At 45.0% G+C, this 18320-nt stretch overlaps 1 protein-coding gene and 1 long non-coding RNA gene across 3 annotated transcripts; both read left to right on the top strand.

Moving 5' to 3' along the window:
- Nucleotides 1-283: 283 nt before the first annotated feature.
- Nucleotides 284-1078, top strand: LOC123057084 (probably inactive leucine-rich repeat receptor-like protein kinase At5g48380). Its single transcript, XM_044480236.1, has one exon. The coding sequence runs from the start codon at nt 284-286 to the stop codon at nt 1076-1078; it is 795 nt and encodes a 264-aa protein (XP_044336171.1).
- A 7302-nt stretch (nt 1079-8380) lies between these two features.
- Nucleotides 8381-10226, top strand: LOC123062892 (uncharacterized). 2 transcript variants are annotated; one of them, XR_006429949.1, is made up of 3 exons: nt 8477-8599; nt 8679-8860; nt 9686-10226. It is a non-coding gene; the product is annotated as an uncharacterized lncRNA (long non-coding RNA). The 2 variants fall into 2 exon arrangements; XR_006429948.1 differs by having other exon boundaries at nt 8381-8860.
- Nucleotides 10227-18320: the final 8094 nt, after the last annotated feature.

Genomic DNA, 18320 nt, shown 5'->3' with positions numbered 1-18320 from the left:
CTGGTTTATTTCAATCCGAGTTTATAAGCCACCTTTGTTTTTCCCTCTTTATAGAGCTTGTTGAGCTGTGCCCTCAGTGGAACCCTTCTGTACTTCGTGTGTGTTCGTGTGTGCATTGACTTGTGTGTGTTGTGAACTTGGTTTGGACCTTGTGGCTGTGGTGGTTTGCTTTATCTATAAAGCGGGGCGAAAGCCTTTTTCGGTTAGCTGTTCTTACACATGTTTTGGTCAGGTGGCGCCCGCACTGGAATTAACAAGTTGCAGCTTTTGGCCCGGCAGAGCCATGGCTGAGGATACCAAGTTCCTCCTTTTGTTGCTCCTCTTGAACAGCTCAACATTGTGTTTTAGTACTAAACATGATATCCAGTGTCTGAAGTCTGTGCAACAATCAGTGATTGATCCCTTGTGTGTACTCAAATCCTCTTGGAACTTCAGAAATAACACCGACGGTTACATATGCCGCTTTACTGGTGTGGTATGCTGGCACCCCGACAAAAACAGGGTTCTCTCTCTGCGACTCAGCAACCTAGGACTTGAAGGCCCATTTCCCCAAGGTCTTCAAAATTGCACAAGCATGAGTGGCTTGGACCTGTCGTCTAACAACTTTTCAGGATCCATTCCCTCTGGTATTGCACATCAGATACCGTATGTGACATCTCTGAATCCCTCATACAATAACTTTTCAAGTGAAATCCCAGAGAGTATGGCAAATTTGGCATACCTGAACATGGTCAACCTTCAACATAACCAGCTCGGAGGTGAAATTCCAGAGCACTTCAGCATGCTCGGTCGGTTAACCTCGTTCAATGTTGCAGACAATTTGCTATCAGGGCATATCCCCACTTTTGCACAGGACTTCTCACCTTTAAATTTTGCCGGTAACCGGGACCTTTGTGGTGCACCATTGGACGAGTGCCCCCGGAGTCGAAGATGGATGCTGGTACCAATCAAGCTACGCAGGATCAATGAAGAGTCTAGTATCGGAGCGGCTGTCGGGTTTGTCCTAGGGTTCGTGGTGGCCTTCTACTTCCACTTGTACTGCTGTGAGAGGCTCCTTCCTTATGTCTTCCGCACATGATCCACATGTTTTGGAACTTTTGTCTGTCATGAACTACCAGGGGCCAAATTAGCACTTTGAAATAAAATTTTAGGTTGGTTTCTCTTTCTGCATGAATAACTTAGCTTTTTTTTCACCAGATATGTAACTTATATTAGCAAGTGTGGTTGCTTTGGTTGTAATGCATATTTCAACTCTTCTAGAACTTTGTTGTTTCCAGCCTGCTCCCTGCTTATGATCAGTATATGCCAACCATCAACTGGATCTTAAAAAAACTCTTCTAGAATGATTATTTCAACCTTTAGCATGATTAACTTGTAGAACGATTTACTAGCCGTTTCTGAGGACAAAGACCTTTTTATGATGGCCTCTACACGGCTGGAGCGTACAGCCAGGGAGGTTTTCTCCCTCCATGGATGGCGGTGTGATCTTCGTATAGGATCTGCCCCACCCTAGACTGGATTGATTTATTTTTACTGCAAAACTATGTTTATTTTTTGGTCGTTTGGACTTGTTGGCTATGTATATAATGTTATGCAGAGTCCGGCCATTTTTTAGATACGATTGTATCACCTTGATAAATCAATTCAATGAAATGTCCTTTATCAAAGGAAAAAACTAGCCGTTTCTACGATTCGATAAGCTAGATTGCTTGGCGCCGCCGCTCCCTCCTCCACCACCTGAGCCGCATTAGCTCCTCCTCTGAGATGATGCCCTTGTTGTTTTTATTCTTTTAGGGCTTGTTGAGCCGGACCCTTAGCAGAACCTTATTGTACTTTGTGTTGTGCTACCTGTGTGCGTGTGTGTGTTTGTGGACTTATGTTGTACCTTGTGGCCGTGGTGGTTTGCTTTATTTATAAAGCGGGGTAAGAGCAACTCCAACGGCCTGACCCAAACGGACGGCGATTTCGTCCACTTTTTGTCCGTTTGGGTCGGCCAGACGGACACGGATGTCCGCTTCCGCATTTGGGTCGGCGTGTGCGCCCAACGCTAACCTAAACCTATTTTTGACGGTGCAAAAAATAATGAACGCATGCATATTAAAAAAGAGAAACATCATTAATTAAACATTAAAGCTGGCCACGAAGGACGGCGAGAGTCCACGCGTCCACGTTTGCATTTAAAAAAATAAAAACAGCCTAAAATACGAGGCGGCGCGCTGCCCTAGGCATCCTCGTCGTCGTCCTCGGGGTCCGTGAGGTCGATGAGCGTCGGCGCCGGCCCGGCCCAGGCGAACGCCGTGTTCCAGAGCGTCGTCATGTTGGGCTGTGCCTGTTGGGGATCGTAGCAGAAATTTAAAATTTTCTACGCATCACCAAGATCAATCTATGGAGTAATCTAGCAACGAGGGGAAGGGGAGTGCATCTACATACCCTTGTAGATCGCTAAGCGGAAGCGTTGCAAGAACATGGATGAAGGAGTCATACTCGTAGCGATTCAGATCGCGGTTGATTCCGATCTAAGCGCCGAACCATGGCGCCTCCGCGCTCAACACATGTGCAGCCCGGTGACGTCTCCCACGCCTTGATCCAGCAAGGGGAGAAGGAGAGGTTGGGGAAGACTCCGTCCAGCAGCAGCACGACGGCGTGGTGGTGGTGGAGGAGCGTAGAACTCCAGCAGAGCTTCGCCAAGTACTACGAGAGACGAGGAGGGAGAGAGGTAGGGCTGCGGCAAGAGGGAGATGATCTCGTGTATCTTGCAGCCCCCAATACCTCAAGTATATATAGGGGAAGGGGAGGGGCTGCGCCCCCATCTAGGGTTCCCTCCCTAGGGGTGGCGGCAGCCCCAAAACCCATCTAGGGTTGCGGCCAAGGGGGGAGAGAGGGGGCACACCTAGGGTGGGCCTTAAGGTCCATCTGCCCTAGGGTTTGCCCCCTCCCCTCTAGGAGGCGCCTTGGGCCTTAGTGGGAGGCGCCCCAGCCCATCTAGGGGCTGGTTCCTTCCCACTATTGGCCCATGTAGGCCTCCGGGGCTGGTGGCCCCACCTGGTGGACCCCCGGACCCCTCTGGTGGTCCCGGTACACTATCGGTGATGCCCGGAACACTTCCGGTGGCCAAAATCATACTTCCTATATATCAATCTTTACCTCCGGACCATTCCGGAACTCCTTGTGATGTCTGGGATCTCATCCGGGACTCCGAACAACATTCGGTAACCGCGTACATACTTTCCCTATAACCCTAGCGTCATCGGACCTTAAGTGTGTAGACCCTACGGGTTCGGGAGTCATGCAGACATGGCCGAGACAACTCTCCGGTCAATAACCAACAGCGGGATCTGGATACCCATGTTTTCTCCCACATGCTCTACGATGATCTTATCGGATGAACCACGATGTCAAGGATTCAATCAATCCCGTATACAATTCCCTTTGTCTATCGGTATGATACTTTCCCGAGATTCGATCGTCGGTATCCCGATACCTTGTTCAATCTCGTTACCGGCAAGTCTCTTTACTCGTTCCGTAACACATCATCCCGTGATCAACTCCTTGGTCACATTGTGCACATTATGATAATGTCCTACCGAGTGGGCCCAGAGATACCTCTCCGTTACACAGAGTGACAAATCCCAGTCTCGATTCGTGCCAACCCAACAGACACTTTCGGAGATACCTGTAGTGAACCTTTATAGCCACCCAGTTACGTTGTGACGTTTGGCACACCGAAAGCACTCCTACGGTATCCGGGAGTCGCACAATCTCATGGTCTAAGGAAATGATACTTGACATTAGAAAAGCTTTAGCATACGAACTACACGATCTTGTGCTAGGCTTAGGATTGGGTCTTGTCCATCACATCATTCTCCTAATGATGTGATCCCGTCATCAACGACATCCAATGTCCATGGTCAGGAAACCGTAACCATCTATTGATCAACGAGCTAGTCAACTAGAGGCTTACTAGGGACATGGTGTTGTCTATGTATCCACACATGTATCTGAGTTTCCTATCAATACAATTCTAGCATGGATAATAAACGATTATCATGAACAATGAAATATAATAATAATAACTAATTTATTATTGCCTCTAGGGCATATTTCCAACAGTCTCCCACTTGCACTAGAGTCAATAATCTAGTTCACATCGCCATGTGATTAACACTCACAGGTCACATCGCCATGTGACCAACATCCAAAGAGTTTACTGGACTGAATAATCTAGTTCACATCACTATGTGATTAACACTCAATGAGTTCTGGGTTTGATCATGTTATGCTTGTGAGAGAGGTTGTAGTCAACGGGTCTTGCCATATTCAGATCCCTATGTATTTCGTAAAACTTTATGTCATGTCGTAGAGGCTGCTACCACGTTTCACTTGGAGCTATTCCAAATTGTTGCTCCATTACATGTATCCGGTATCTCTACTCAGAGCTATCTGGATAGGTGTTAAGCTTGCATCAACGTAACTCTTTACGTTGAACTCTTTGTCACCTCCATAACCAAGAAATATTTCCTTATTCCTTTAAGGATAATTTTGACCGCTATCTGGTGATCCACTCCTAGATCACCTTTGTACCCTCTTGCCAGACATGTGGCAAGGCACACATCAGGTGCGGCACTCAGCATGGCATACTGTACAGAGCCTATGACAAAAGCATAGGGGACGACCTTCGTCCTTCCTCTTTCTTCTACCGTGGTCAATCTTCGAGTCTTACTCAACTTCACACCTTACAACTCAGGTAAGAACCCCTTCTTTGACTGATCTATTTTGAACTCCTTCAAAAACATGTCAAGGTGTGCGTTCTTTGAAAGTATCATCAGGCGTCTTGATCTATCTCTATAGATCTTGATGCCCAATATGTAAGCAGCTTTATCCAGGTCTTCCTTTGAAAAACACTCTTCAAACAACCGTTTATGCTTTCCAGAAACTCTACATTATTTTGGATCTACAATATGTCATCCACATATACTTATCAGAAATGTTGTAGTGCTCCCACTCACTTTCTTATAAATACAAGTTTCTAGCAAACATTGTATAAACCTAAAAGCTTTGATCACTCTATCAAAGCATGTATTCTGACTCCGAGATGCTTGCTCTAGTCCATAGAAGGATTGCTGGAGCTAGCATACCTTTTAGCATCCTTAGGATCGACAAAAACTTTTATTGTATCACATACAACCTTTTCTTACGGAAACTGGTAAGAAAACTTGTTTTAACATCCATCTGTCAGATTTCATAATCGAAAAATACAGCTAATGCTAACATGATTCCGACGGACTTAATCATCACTACGGGTGAGAAATTCTCATCGTAGTCAACTCCTTGAACTTGTGAAAAGACTCTTTCCCACAAGTCGAGCTTCATAGACAGTAACATTACCGCCCACGTCCGTCTTCTTCTTAAAGATCCATTTATCTCAATGGCTTGCCGATCATCGGGCAAGTCCACCTAAGTCCATACTTTGTTCTGATACATGGATCCTATCTCGGATTTCATGGCTTCTAACCATTTGTTGGAATACGGGCCCACCATCGCTTCTCCATAGCTCGTAGGTTCATTGTTGTCTAACAACATGATATCTAAGACAGGATCACCGCACCACTCAGGAGTAGCACATATCCTTGTTGACCTACGAGGTTCGATAGCAACTTGATCCGAAGCTTCATGATCACTATCATTAACTTCCTCTTCAACCGACATAGGCGCCACAGAAACATCTTTCTGTGTTGCACCACTTTGTGGTTGAAGTAGAGGTTCAACAACCTCATCAAGTTCTATCTTCCTCCCACTCAATTCTTTCGAGAGAAACTCCTTCTCGAGAAAGGACCCGTTCTTAGCGACAAACAATTTGCCCTCGGATATGAGATAGAAGGTATACCCAACTGTTACCTTTGGGTATCCTATGAAGATGTGTTTGTCCGCTTTTGGGTCCGAGCTTCTCCGGCTGAAGCCTTAAGCATCGCAGCCCCAAACATTAAGAAACGACAACTTTGGTTTCTTGCCAAACCATATTCATACGACATCGTCTCAACGGACTTAGATGGTGTCCTATCTAAAGTGAATGCAGCTGTCTCCAACGCATATCCTCAAAATGAAAACCGTAGATCGGTAAGAGACATCATAGATCGCACCATATCTCATAAGGTTCGATTATGACGTCCGGACACACCATTACTCTGTGGTGTTCCAGGCAGCTTCAACTATGAAACAATTCCACAATGTCTTGAGTGATTGCCAAACTCATAACTCAGACATTCTTATCGATCAGATCGTAGGAATTTGATCTTCTTGTTATGATTGTTCTTAACTTCACTCTGAAATCGCTTGAAATTTTCAAATGTTTTAGACTTGTGCTTCAGTAAGTAAATATATCTATATCTACTCAAATCGTTAGTGGAGATGAGAAAATAGCGATATCCTCCGCACGCTTCAATTCTCATTGGATCACACGCATCAGCATGTATGATTTCCAACAAGTCACTTGCCCGTTTCATTGTACCTGAAAACGGGGTCTTAGTCATCTTGCCCATGAGGCATGGCTCGCATGTGTCAAGCGATTCAAAATCAAGTGACTCCAAACATCCATCAACATGGAGTTTCTTCATGCATCTTATGCCAATATGACCTAAGCGGCAGTGCCACAAGAAAGTGGCACTATCATTATTAACTCTACATCTTTTTGGCGTGAACATGTGTATTATCACGACCGAGATTCAATAAACCATTCACATAGGGTGCATGACCATGAAAGGTATTATTCATGTAAACAGAATAACCATTATGTGACGCCCTGTTACGTCCAACAGAGCCAGGCGTAACGGAAGCCGTCACTTCAGAGTTGCACCAGGATCAATTAAGGAGAACAGTATCATGTACAAGACGGAGCGGCTGCCATGAGTAGGCAAGCTTTTATTACATAGACACCTCAAGTGTCGACTAAGCCTAAGCGGCCATGACGATAGATCGTCACCCGCCTCTAGTACGAGCCTTTTCGACCAACCATGGACGGAATCTACTCTTCATAGCCTTGATTGTCGACTTCCTCATAATCATACTCCACTTCAGTATAACCGAAGTCATTAAAATGACCAGACTCATCATAAGTACCATTCTCTATCGCCTCGGAGTTCTCATAACTCTCTTGCTCTCAAAAACAACATAAGTGCAGCTGAGTACGTATAAAATACGTACTCCGCAAGTCGCCGGGAAAAGTGGATGTATGAGTTTTTAAAGAGGAAAAACTTCATCGGCCACGGCTACCACCACCGAGCCATTATCTCAAAATACTATGTAGGTAAAAATATTTTCCCTTAACCCATTTTGTTGAAAACCAAATTTTATTCATAAAATCTACTGGCGACAGAGCGACGTGGGATCTTACATCTTGTGTTAGAGGAAAACCCACACGACGCACTTCCAATCCCGGAAGCTGGGAGTGATATCACATTTACTCTGATCAGAGGTGTACTGCTTTGCACATAGCATCACTTGGTACAAGTCGTCCATGCGCTACCCGTGCGCACGACTAGACCAAGGAACCAGAACCTTTAACCAACCTGTACACTACCTCTGCTTTTCCACCTTGCCTTACTAAAGGCCCGCGGGTCGAGACCCCTGACCGGCGGTCCTGCCCTAGGGTGACTGTACCTACCCGGCTACATCCACCTTCTCACCCATGTAGAGGCAGCTACTTGGCATGGGTAGTCGGTTCAGCCCGTCCCATTCCAGGTCTATGGTCAGTACGATTTGCGTCGCTTTTGAAGTAAGCGCCAGTTGGTTGTGTCCTAATGTGATACCCTATGTAGAGGAGCCCGCCATCCAAGCCAACCCTACCCGGGTTGCCTTCACCAACATAAGCTCCCCTACCCACCAAATATTTATTTATAATGTAGCCCTGCCCGGGTTACAACTACTTAATACAGATACTTCACCTGATCTGGTCCAATTGCCAAATTAGTGGATCCACCTGATCCAAATCTCATTTCATTTATGAAAAAAATTTATTTTTAATTCTTATGCAAAATTTTAGAAATGACCCATAGCCCAAAAAACAATTATGAAGACATGGTCAAGGAGATGACGACTTGCCGGGTAGCGCTTCGATCAACTCGGAACCACCAGACGTGGCTCCTACGAGTCCGAGATCGAATCCTGATAATTATTTCAGGAACATGTTTATATTATTATTTATTTTCCAAATTAAAAATCTAACATCCAGCAACACGGCCATGTTGAGCAAGCCACATGTAATTAACTAAGTGGTGATACGTCCTAGTGTTCCATTGAGAGATAAAATGCATTAAGCCATCCAAAATAGAGTAGCATGCATGTATGTCATCCAGTCCAGAGAGTGGTAAAAGAAATGATAAGTAAAAAGAACAGTAGCACAGTACTGTACTACTAGTACTTCGCTGGTTAAGGCCCGTGTCTATCCAGAGATACTACTTAATTTCTCGTTGTCCCACGAACAGAACCAGCCCACTCACCTCTCTCTCTCCCCCAAGAACAGAGCACGGCCGCCGTTGCCTTGATCTGCCCCGTCCGGGCATCTCCGGCGACATGGCAGATACCTACAGATTCTCCTCGTCTCCCTGTACCATATCCCCCTATTTATTTGATCCGCTGCCGCCAAAAACGTCGCCACAACTCAATCCTAGCGCCGCCTGATCCAGGTCCGGTGGGCTTGCCACCGGCTGCAGCAGCAACGACGTCTCCATGCCTACATCTTCCTCCAGCAGAGCTGCACGCATGAGGCGTGCAACTACGGCCGTCAGGTGCGAGCGGCTTCACCGGCACGGCTCCGGCAACATGGCCGCTACCAGCGCCCGGCTCGCCTTTGTCTACTGCTACTAGTGTAAGTGCCAGTCCAAATTCCTCTCTGTGCAGTGTTCTTGCTTCTACTACAAGTATTTGTGCCGTGACTCCCCTTACTGCCATGCTTCTTGTTAATCTCAAGACCAAGGAATTAATCAAGCTTTACTCTTGTGGTGTGGACGTGGTCTGCAGATTTGCTCCATATTGTTTATCATTATTTTATGCTCTACTATGCTATCCCTGCACTACTATGATTCTTTTTATTAAGCTCAAAACTAGGAATTAACCAGTGAATCCCCACTGTTAAAGGCTTACTACAAATCTATGGGTGGCAAGTTAATTGCTTGTGATGGTTAGGTGCTGCCACAAATTAAATCTAAGTATTCCTACTGTGTGTGCGCGCACACTCCTCTCTGAACCCCACAAACAACCAAGTGAACAACAACATTGATAGACTCAAATTATACTAAGGGAAACCGGAAAAAAATGAGTGAGATATTCTAGCAATATTTCATTTGTGCAAAAGTTAAATGGGTTATTTTCCGGTACAGGGTATGTGCAAGTGAGACATACCATCTTGAGATTTATTTCTTAACAGAACATTAACCAACCAATGTTTACGGAAAATGACAGTGGTCAAGTAGCATACACAGATTGTCTGGACCCAAAGCTACACATGCAATCTTAATAATGGGTTAATTTCTAAGATTTAATTCTTAGCATGTCAGATCTAATACAACGCAGAGATGAACACACACATAGATTTTCTTTTACAGCTACACATGAATCACAAAACTGCAATGTCTTTGTTTTCCTCCATCTAGTTTATGTTTTTTTTCACTCACTATTGTTTCTCTTTTTACAGCAAGGTAAATAGATCAAGGTGAATAGATGCTTATGGACTGATTCAAACCGAGGTGGAGATAGATAAGAAATCAAGCAAGAAGGGCTAACACAACAAGGTACTTGATTAGTACCTGGTGGCGCATGCAACCCAAAGAGCTTCACAGCAGGGGAGGATAGCAGTGTGGCAGAAGGTGAAAAGGCAAGGTGAAAAGGCAGACGGGTTTCTCCAGCGGATGATTGTGTGTGGCCACAGTGAAAGGGATGGCTCCTATTTATAGTGGGGTGAATAGCTATGTCGGTTTGGAGAGGCATTACATCTGGCATGCATGCGTGGTTAGTCTTGCATGCATGCCTCTACTTGTGTCTCTTGTGGACTGTACTAGGGACAAGTGTAATTTGCTTGGCTGGCCATTAGTTGGCATTTACTTTGTGTGAAGGAAATGAGACAAGGGTCTATAAAATATAGGGAGGTTTGGAGAAGAATTGTTGTGCATGACTAAATGCTATTAGCTGTAATAAAAATAATAATTAAGTTTAGTTATTTCTATTATTTTAATTAATGTTTTGGCAACGCCATTGAAATTATCGTTATCTAATTTTATTACTATTTATTTATTTATTTATTTATTTTACGGTTTTTACATCCTTTCCCCCTTAGAGAAAATTTCGTCCTCGAAATTTGTTGAGTCGCACCTTGAAAAGATAAGGATATTTTTCTCGGAGGTCATCTTCTTTTTCCCAAGTCGCTTCTCGCACCGGATGATTTCCCCATTGCACCTTGCAATATTTAATTGTTTTACTCCTGAGTTTCTTTTCCTCGGTGTCCAAAATACGACTAGGATGCTCCTCATACGTTAGGTCCTTTCAGAGGGTTAATTTTTCCTCCGAGACTCTCTCAAATGGTGGCTTTACGCTCTTGTGTAATTGGGAAACATGAAATACATCATGAACCCCTTGTAGGTGCTCTAGCAATTCTAATTTGTATGCCACTGTTCCTCTTCTTTTTAAGATCCGATAGTGACCAATATATCGCGGACTTAGTTTTCCTTATACTCCAAAGCCCTTGACACCTTTAATTGGTGAGACTTTTAAATAAACAAAGTCTCCGGGTTGGTATTGTATATCGCGTCGTCTCCTGTCCGCATAGCTCTTTTGCCGGCTTTGTGCTGTCTTGAGCCGCTCTCTAATTATACGAACTTTTTCCTCGGTTTCTTGGACCAAGTTGGGTGCTAAGAGTTTCTTTTCTCCGGTTTCCACCCAACATATTGGGGTTTGGCATCTTCGACCGTATAAGGCTTCAAATGGAGACATACCAATACTAGCTTGGTAGCTATTGTTATACGCGAACTCTGCTAAGGGTAAGTGCTTGCTCCATGAGTCACCAAAATCTAGCACGCAAGCCCTTAGCATGTCTTCTATGATTTGGTTCACCCTCTCGACTTGACCGCTAGTCTGGGGGTGGTAAGCGGTACTAAAATCCAATTTTCTTCCTAACGCTTCTTGTAATTTTTTCCAGAACATGGATGTAAACATAGATCCACGATCTGACACTATTTTGGAAGGTGTTCCATGTAGAGCTACTATCCTGTGGATATATAGCTCAGCCAATTTTTCTCTGGAGCAACCCGGGGCTAAAGGGATAAAATGGGCAGATTTAGTGAGTCGGTCAACTATGACCCATATGATTTCCTCTCGATTTCTTGTCTTGGGCAGTCCGGTGATAAAGTCCATGTGGATTTCGTCCCATTTCCATTGCGGAATTTGGAGAGGTTGCAACAATCCTGGTGGTCGCTGGTGTTCTGCCTTTACTCTCTTACAAGTGTCACACTCATCCACATACTGAGCAATTTATCTTTTCATATTTCTCCACCAAAATGTACCTTTGACATCGCGGTACATTTTTGTGCTACCAGGGTGGATGGTGTACGGAGTGTTGTGTGCTTCCTGGAGTATTATTTGCTTAATATCAAGGATATTTGGCACACATAATCGGGTTTTATACCAAAGTGACCCGTCTTCTGCTATTCGAAACTCTGATGGTTGACCTTCTTGTATTCTGCGTTTTTCCTCACAAATGAACTCATCTTTGGTTTGGTTTTCCTTGATTTCGTCCAACAAATTGGGTCTGATTATTAATGTGGTTAGGATTTTCTCACCCGGTTTATGTATGAATTCAATTCCCATCATTCCTAGCTCATGTATCAGATGCTTATCATAGGTTGGGATCTTGACATGATTGCATGAGGTTTTTCGGCTAAGGGCGTCTGCCACCACATTAGCCTTTCCTGGGTGGTAGTTAACACTAAGGTCATAATCCTTAATGAGTTCTAACCACCGTCTTTGTCTCATATTCAACTCCTTTTGCGTCAAGATATACTTGAGGCTTTTATGGTTCGTGTATAGTTCACAACGGTTTCCATAAAGGTAGTGCCTCCACATCTTCAACGCAAATACCACTGCAGCTAACTCGAGGTCATGGGTGGGTAGTTTTGTTCATGGGGCTTTAACTGGCGAGAGGCATAGGCTATGACTCTCCCATCTTGCATTAGCACACATCCCAAACCAACTCTAGAGGCATCGCAATATACTGTGAATGCTTTGCCTGGTTTGGGTAGAGCCAATACAGGAGTGGTTGTGAGCCGTTTCTTTAACTCCTGAAAACTTTGCTCACACTTGTCATTCCAGTCACATGGAACTCCATTCCTTAGTAATTTGGTCATAGGGGCTGCTTTTTGGGAGAAGCCTTCTATGAACCTTCGATAATATCCAGCTAAACCAAGGAAGCTACGAATCTCTGTTACGTTGGTTGGGGATTTCCATGCCAACACTGTATCCACCTTAGCAGGGTCTACAGCTATCCCTTTCCCTGATATAATGTGTCCAAAGAAGGACACTTCTTCTAGACAAAATTCACACTTTTTGAATTTGGCATAGAGTTGTTTTTCTCTCAAGGTCTGTAGCACTATCCGGAGGTGTTCAGTATGTTCCTCGATACTTCAAGAGTATATGAGGATATCATCGATGAACACTACCACAAACTTGTCTAAGTAGGGCATGAGGACTAGGTTCGTCAGGTTCATGAAAACTACTGGTGCATTTGTGAGCCCGAAGGGAACAACCATGAATTCATGGTGACCATATCAGGTTATGAAAGCAGTCTTAGGTATATCTTCTTCCTTTACTTTTAGTTGGTGGTACCCTAACCGGAGATCTATTTTTGAGAAGACGGTAGCTCCTTTCAATTGGTCAAATAGATCATCTATCCGGGGTAGTAGGTACTTATTCTTAATGGTCGCCTCATTCAAGGCTCAATAATCCACACATAGCCTCATACTTCCGTCCTTTTTCTTAACAAATAAGACTGGTGCTGCCCAAGGTGACACACTTGGTCGAATAAACCCCTTTTCTTCTAGTTCATCCAATTGTTTTCTTAATTCCTTTAGTTCTTTCGCGGACATACGGTATGCTCGTTTTGATATGGGTGCCGTACCTGGGATGATATCAATTGTGAACTCTATCTCCCTGTCTGGTGGCATCCCGGGTAATTCTTCCGGAAATACGTCCAAAAATTCTTGGACTACAGGTACATCTTTAGCCTCCTTTTTGTCCAAAGTGTCTATTGAGGCTTGGTTTGATTTCGCTCGGGTTCTTCTACTATTAAAGGTTATCCGTTTATTTTCTAGGCTTCTCAAGGATATGGATTTTTCTGCACAATCCATTCTTGCTCCATGACTCGCTAACCAGTCCATTCCAAGAATAACGTCTAACCCTCTTAGGCCAATGACAAATAGGCTAGCATTAAAGGTTATGCCCTCAATGCAAATGGGACGGTTGTGGCAGACATGTTCAACAATTATTGGGCCTCCAGGTGAATCTACTTTTATGGGTTTGGCTATGGGGGTCCGGTCCAGATTATGCGTCTCAACAAAGCATTGTGATATGAAAGAATGTGTTGCTCCTGGGTCAAACAATACTAGTCCTACTCCGGGAGGGATTAGTAGGTTACCCGTCACTATGTCTGAAGCCGATTCCACTTGTGCCACATCCATATGTGCCAGACGGAATGGTCCACGTGCAAGACCTCCATGACCACGCCCGCGGTTGGCAGTGGACGCACTCCCATGTACTTGTGCTGAATTAGCCTGGCGCTTATTTTGAGGTGGAATAGCTCCATTTGTGCTAGATTGTGGTTGACCCTTGCTTGGGCACTAATTTTTGTAATGTCCCTTTTGTCCACAACCAAAACAAACAACACTCGCCTTTGGGCAATCTCGAGCCAAGTGTGGTCCACTGCACACATGACATTTGATAGGGGCTCTTGGAGGCATAAAAGGTGGTCTAGGAGCTTGACGGAAAGGAGGATGGATGGGCCCGACCATTGGCACGCGGACTAGGCCAACCGGACGATTCCTACAGCTCATGGCAAACCTTGGGTCCATCCTAGCTTTCTTCCTTCGCTCTTCCTCTACGGAGATTTGCCGATTCTCAGTTGTAATGACTCGGTCTACTAGTTCCCGAAACTCGGTTATTTTTATAGGAGCTATAATAAGCTGTATGGACGGGTTCAATCCTTCTATGAACCGGTACACCTTTTTGGTCTCAGTGTTTGTGTCCTCTGGTGCATAGCGGGATAGTGAGTTAAACTCATCTAGGTACTCTGTGATGGTCTTAGACCCTTGCTTGAGGTTCAGGAATTCCTTCCTCTTTATTTCCATCGCACTTTGCGGGACGTAGTTATCTCGAAATCTCCTATTAAATTCGTCCCAAGTAACTATGTGGTTTTCGGGTATGATAATTTGGACATTTCTCCACCATGTGGTAGCAGGACCAATTAACTGATGGGACGCATACCGAACTTTTTCTTGGTCCGTGCATCCCACAGTGTTAAGTTTCAGCTCTATGTCCATCAACCAATCATCTGCGGCTAATGGATCTGTGGCGGTTGAAAAGGTTGGTGTTCTAGTCTTTTGGAAGTCTCCAATCGTGACACCTTGTTCTGGGTTTTTAGTCAGTTGGCCTCTCATCATACCGAACATTTGCTCCATGAACTTATTCTGGTGTTCTAAAGAGTCTCGACGAGACTGCTCCATCCACTGATACATTAGAGAAAGTTGATCGGATCCCGGGGCATGATGGGGTAATGGTGGAGGTGGTGGTAAGTTACTCTAGACGGCAAATCTGCCATGTTCCTTAGCGACTCGGGTGCTAAATCTGATGGGTTCCCATTGTCTTCGAACGACTGACTACCAGATGCCATCGCTACCGATCTGGTGGGCAAGGCATAGGTTATAACGATAGCTACTACATGTGAAAGTATTTTATTTATTTGATTAGAGGTGGGATTTTAGCTCAAACAGTACACTTCACGCTTCTTGTTTTGGAGCATCAATTTAAACAGTGCACTTAACAGCGGCATACTACAAAATTTTGCAAAATATTTTTTTTGACTTGTTGTTGGCCGAAGAATAAAAGCAGTCAAACAAAGAGTTTTTTTAACAGAGGCAAGAGATTAATCACAAGTAAAAAATAGAGCCATTTGCACATGCACATGCACACACAAGTTCTTCACGTACTGCATTAAAAGCATGCAATCATCAAGTGTGAGATACATCAATTGAACTCATGAAGTGCTAGGAAAAATGTAGCAGAATCAGCACATAATATAAATACTAGCCAAACACGTGATGTACCAAAGGCATGTACTTGAATGAAGAGATCATTCAAAAAAAATCTACCATACATCAAACGCCATTATGAGACATTGGCAACAATGTGGCAACAACATCACATACAGTATTCCATCATTCAGAGCAAGGAGCATAAAAAGAACCAGAATTTAAAATGAATATGGAGGCATGGCATATGCATCACACGAGAGCATCTAGTAATAGAATATCAGTACATCCATAAGTCCACCAGTCCACATGGATACATCACATATCATAGCAGCAACACCACACATGACTCTGTGTTGCACATCATCAAGCTACCACGACTATCTACATGTGTACCTGGAACAAAAGTATACCTGCCGACCTATCTGTCCGTCGGAACTAGTCTGGCTAACTACGGCTGTGCAAACTCTGGAAGGGTAGCTACGGCTACAAGACCTTTCCAGATATGTACAGAATCCAAAAGGACAGCCTCCATGCATCTGCCTAAACATCTAATAAGTGGCGGAACCAACTCTGGGAGGTGTAGCTATGATGCTACAATCTTGCCAGAATACTAACTACTACTACTAGTAGCACGTCAATCCTCCCTGACAAGAGGACTAGGTGAAACGGTGAGGAGCAAGTCGGGGTCGAGGGCAGAAGTCGGTGCAGGTAGAGACACACTTGGTGTAGCAGCGTCAGACTCGGGTGCGCTGATGGTGCTAAGAGGGTACTCAGAGGGAGTGTGCTCAGAGGGTGTGACGTCGGAAGCGACACGAAGATACTCCGGGGGCTGAGAAGACACCTGGCGGGAGTCGAGTGCTAGAAGCTCTGAGTAAGTGACGCCAATCACTGAAAAGTCGGGGGTGCCATCGGGAGAAGGTGGAGCAGGGTCGGTAGCTGGAGAACCTGGTGGAGTGTGGGGAGTGTGCTCTGGAGGTGGTGGGACTACAACGGAACTCAGAGTAGGAGCAACCTGAGAGGAAGGCTCGTCGGCGACAAGAGACTCCTGGTCAATCGGGTACCCTACCCGGCCTGGAGAGGCGGAAGGTGAGTTGTTGATATGAAGAGGGTTGAGGGCCATACCCGGACGGGTGTAGTCCCTCAATGCAGTGGACATCTCACTGTTCGCCCGCTCAAGCTCGGAACAGCGCCTCTGAAGAGTGTCAACCTGATCTAATAGGTCCTGAACAAGCTGAGGTGCAGGTGGACGCTCGTACGGTGTGGAGGGACGTGGTGCTGCACGAGAGGAGGAACCCCTGATAACTCTAGGAGCTGGGTGGTCTGCATGAGCGGTTGGGACTGTCGGGTAAAGAGGTGGACGAGCGGCAGTCGAAGCTGGTGGTGGTAAAAATGTGGGAGGTAAAACAGGAGGACATGGTGAAAGTGGAGGGAAAGTGGAAGTGGACGCAAAAGGCGAAGGAGCGACAATGGGCATAGGTGTAGACGAACTCCCTGCCTCCTCTAGCTGATGAGGCCACTCGCCTCTGCCCACGTACTGAAGGAGAGGGTGGTAGGCGTGGAAAAGGTGTAAAGCGGCATCCCGTGCCGCACCCTGAAATGCTGAAACAAAGTCGTAACGTGCAACACTATACCTAGAAGGGACATCTAAGCTCTCAGGAATGTGCACTGTGACTAAGTACCCCGTGGAACACGGGTCGTGAAACACTGTGTAGTACGGTGCAATCAACACACCTAGAAGACCAAGAAGCTCAACCAAAAACATAGCAAAACCACCATACTCAGCACCCGTACCAAACATCCTACCACTCGTCATCCTACATTAAGCAATTTAAGAATTTAGTTAGTTATAACACAGTGTAAAATTAATTTTACCAAGGACAGTAAATAAATAAATAAACACATTTTTCTTGCACAATTGTGTGGTCTAAATTCTTTAATCTTCACTTGACTTGAGTCATTTTTTAAAGAAATCTTTTAGTTTATTTAGGTAAGGAGGGAACCTATCTTTCCTAGGGCTCAGACGGTTTCTAATCAAGTACATGACTGTTTCCTTAACGTTGCTCTGATACCACCTCTTCTGTGACGCCCCGTTACGTCCAACAGAGCCAGGCGTAACGGAAGCCGTCACTTCAGAGTTGCGCCAGGATCAGTTAAAGAGAACCGTATCATGTACAAGACGGAGTGGCTGCCATGAGTAGGCAAGCTTTTATTACATAGACACCTCAAGTGTCGACTAAGCCTAAGCGGCCATGACGATAGATCGTCACCCGCCTCTAGTACGAGCCTTTTCGACCAACCATGGAGGGCATCTACTCTTCATAGTCTTGATTGTCGACTTCCTCATAATCATACTCCACTTCAGTATAACCGAAGTCATTAAAATGACCAGACTCATCATAAGTACCATTCTCTATCGCCTCGGAGTTCTCATAACTCTCTTGCTCTGAAAAATAACATAAGTGCAGCTGAGTACGTATAAAATACATACTCCGCAAGTCGCCGTGAAAAGTGGATGTATGAGTTTTTAAAGAGGAAAAACTTCATCGGCCACGGCTACCACCACCGAGCCATTATCTCAAAATACTATGTAAGTAAAAATGTTTTCCCTTAACCCATTTTGTTGAAAACCAAATTTTATTCATAAAATCTACTGGCGACAGAGCGACGTGGGATCTTACATCTTGTGTTAGAGGAAAACCCACACGACGCACTTCCAATCCCGGAAGCTGGGAGTGATATCACATTTACTCTGATCAGAGGTGTACTTCTTTGCCCATAGCATCACTTGGTACAAGTCGTCCATGCGCTACCCGTGCGCACGACTAGACCAAGGAACAAGAACCTTTAACCAACCCGTACACTACCTCTGCTTTTCCACCTTGCCTTACTAAAGGCCCGCGGGTCGAGACCCCTGACCGGCGGTCAAGCCCTAGGGTGACTGTACCTACCCGGCTACAGCCACCTTCTCACCCATGCAGAGGCAGCTACTTGGCATGGGTAGTCGGTTCAGCCCATCCTATTCCAGGTCTATGGTCA

Source organism: Triticum aestivum, chromosome 3A (assembly GCF_018294505.1).
Source record: "Triticum aestivum cultivar Chinese Spring chromosome 3A, IWGSC CS RefSeq v2.1, whole genome shotgun sequence".
Lineage (NCBI taxonomy): Eukaryota > Viridiplantae > Streptophyta > Magnoliopsida > Poales > Poaceae > Triticum > Triticum aestivum.
Note: the sequence above shows the minus strand (reverse complement) of the source record. Positions and strands in the feature narration are given on the sequence as shown.

Excerpts from the sequence above, each read along its gene's own strand:
- LOC123057084 (XM_044480236.1), top strand. The coding sequence starts at position 284 with ATGGCTGAGGATACCAAGTTCCTCCTTTTGTTGCTCCTCTTGAACAGC.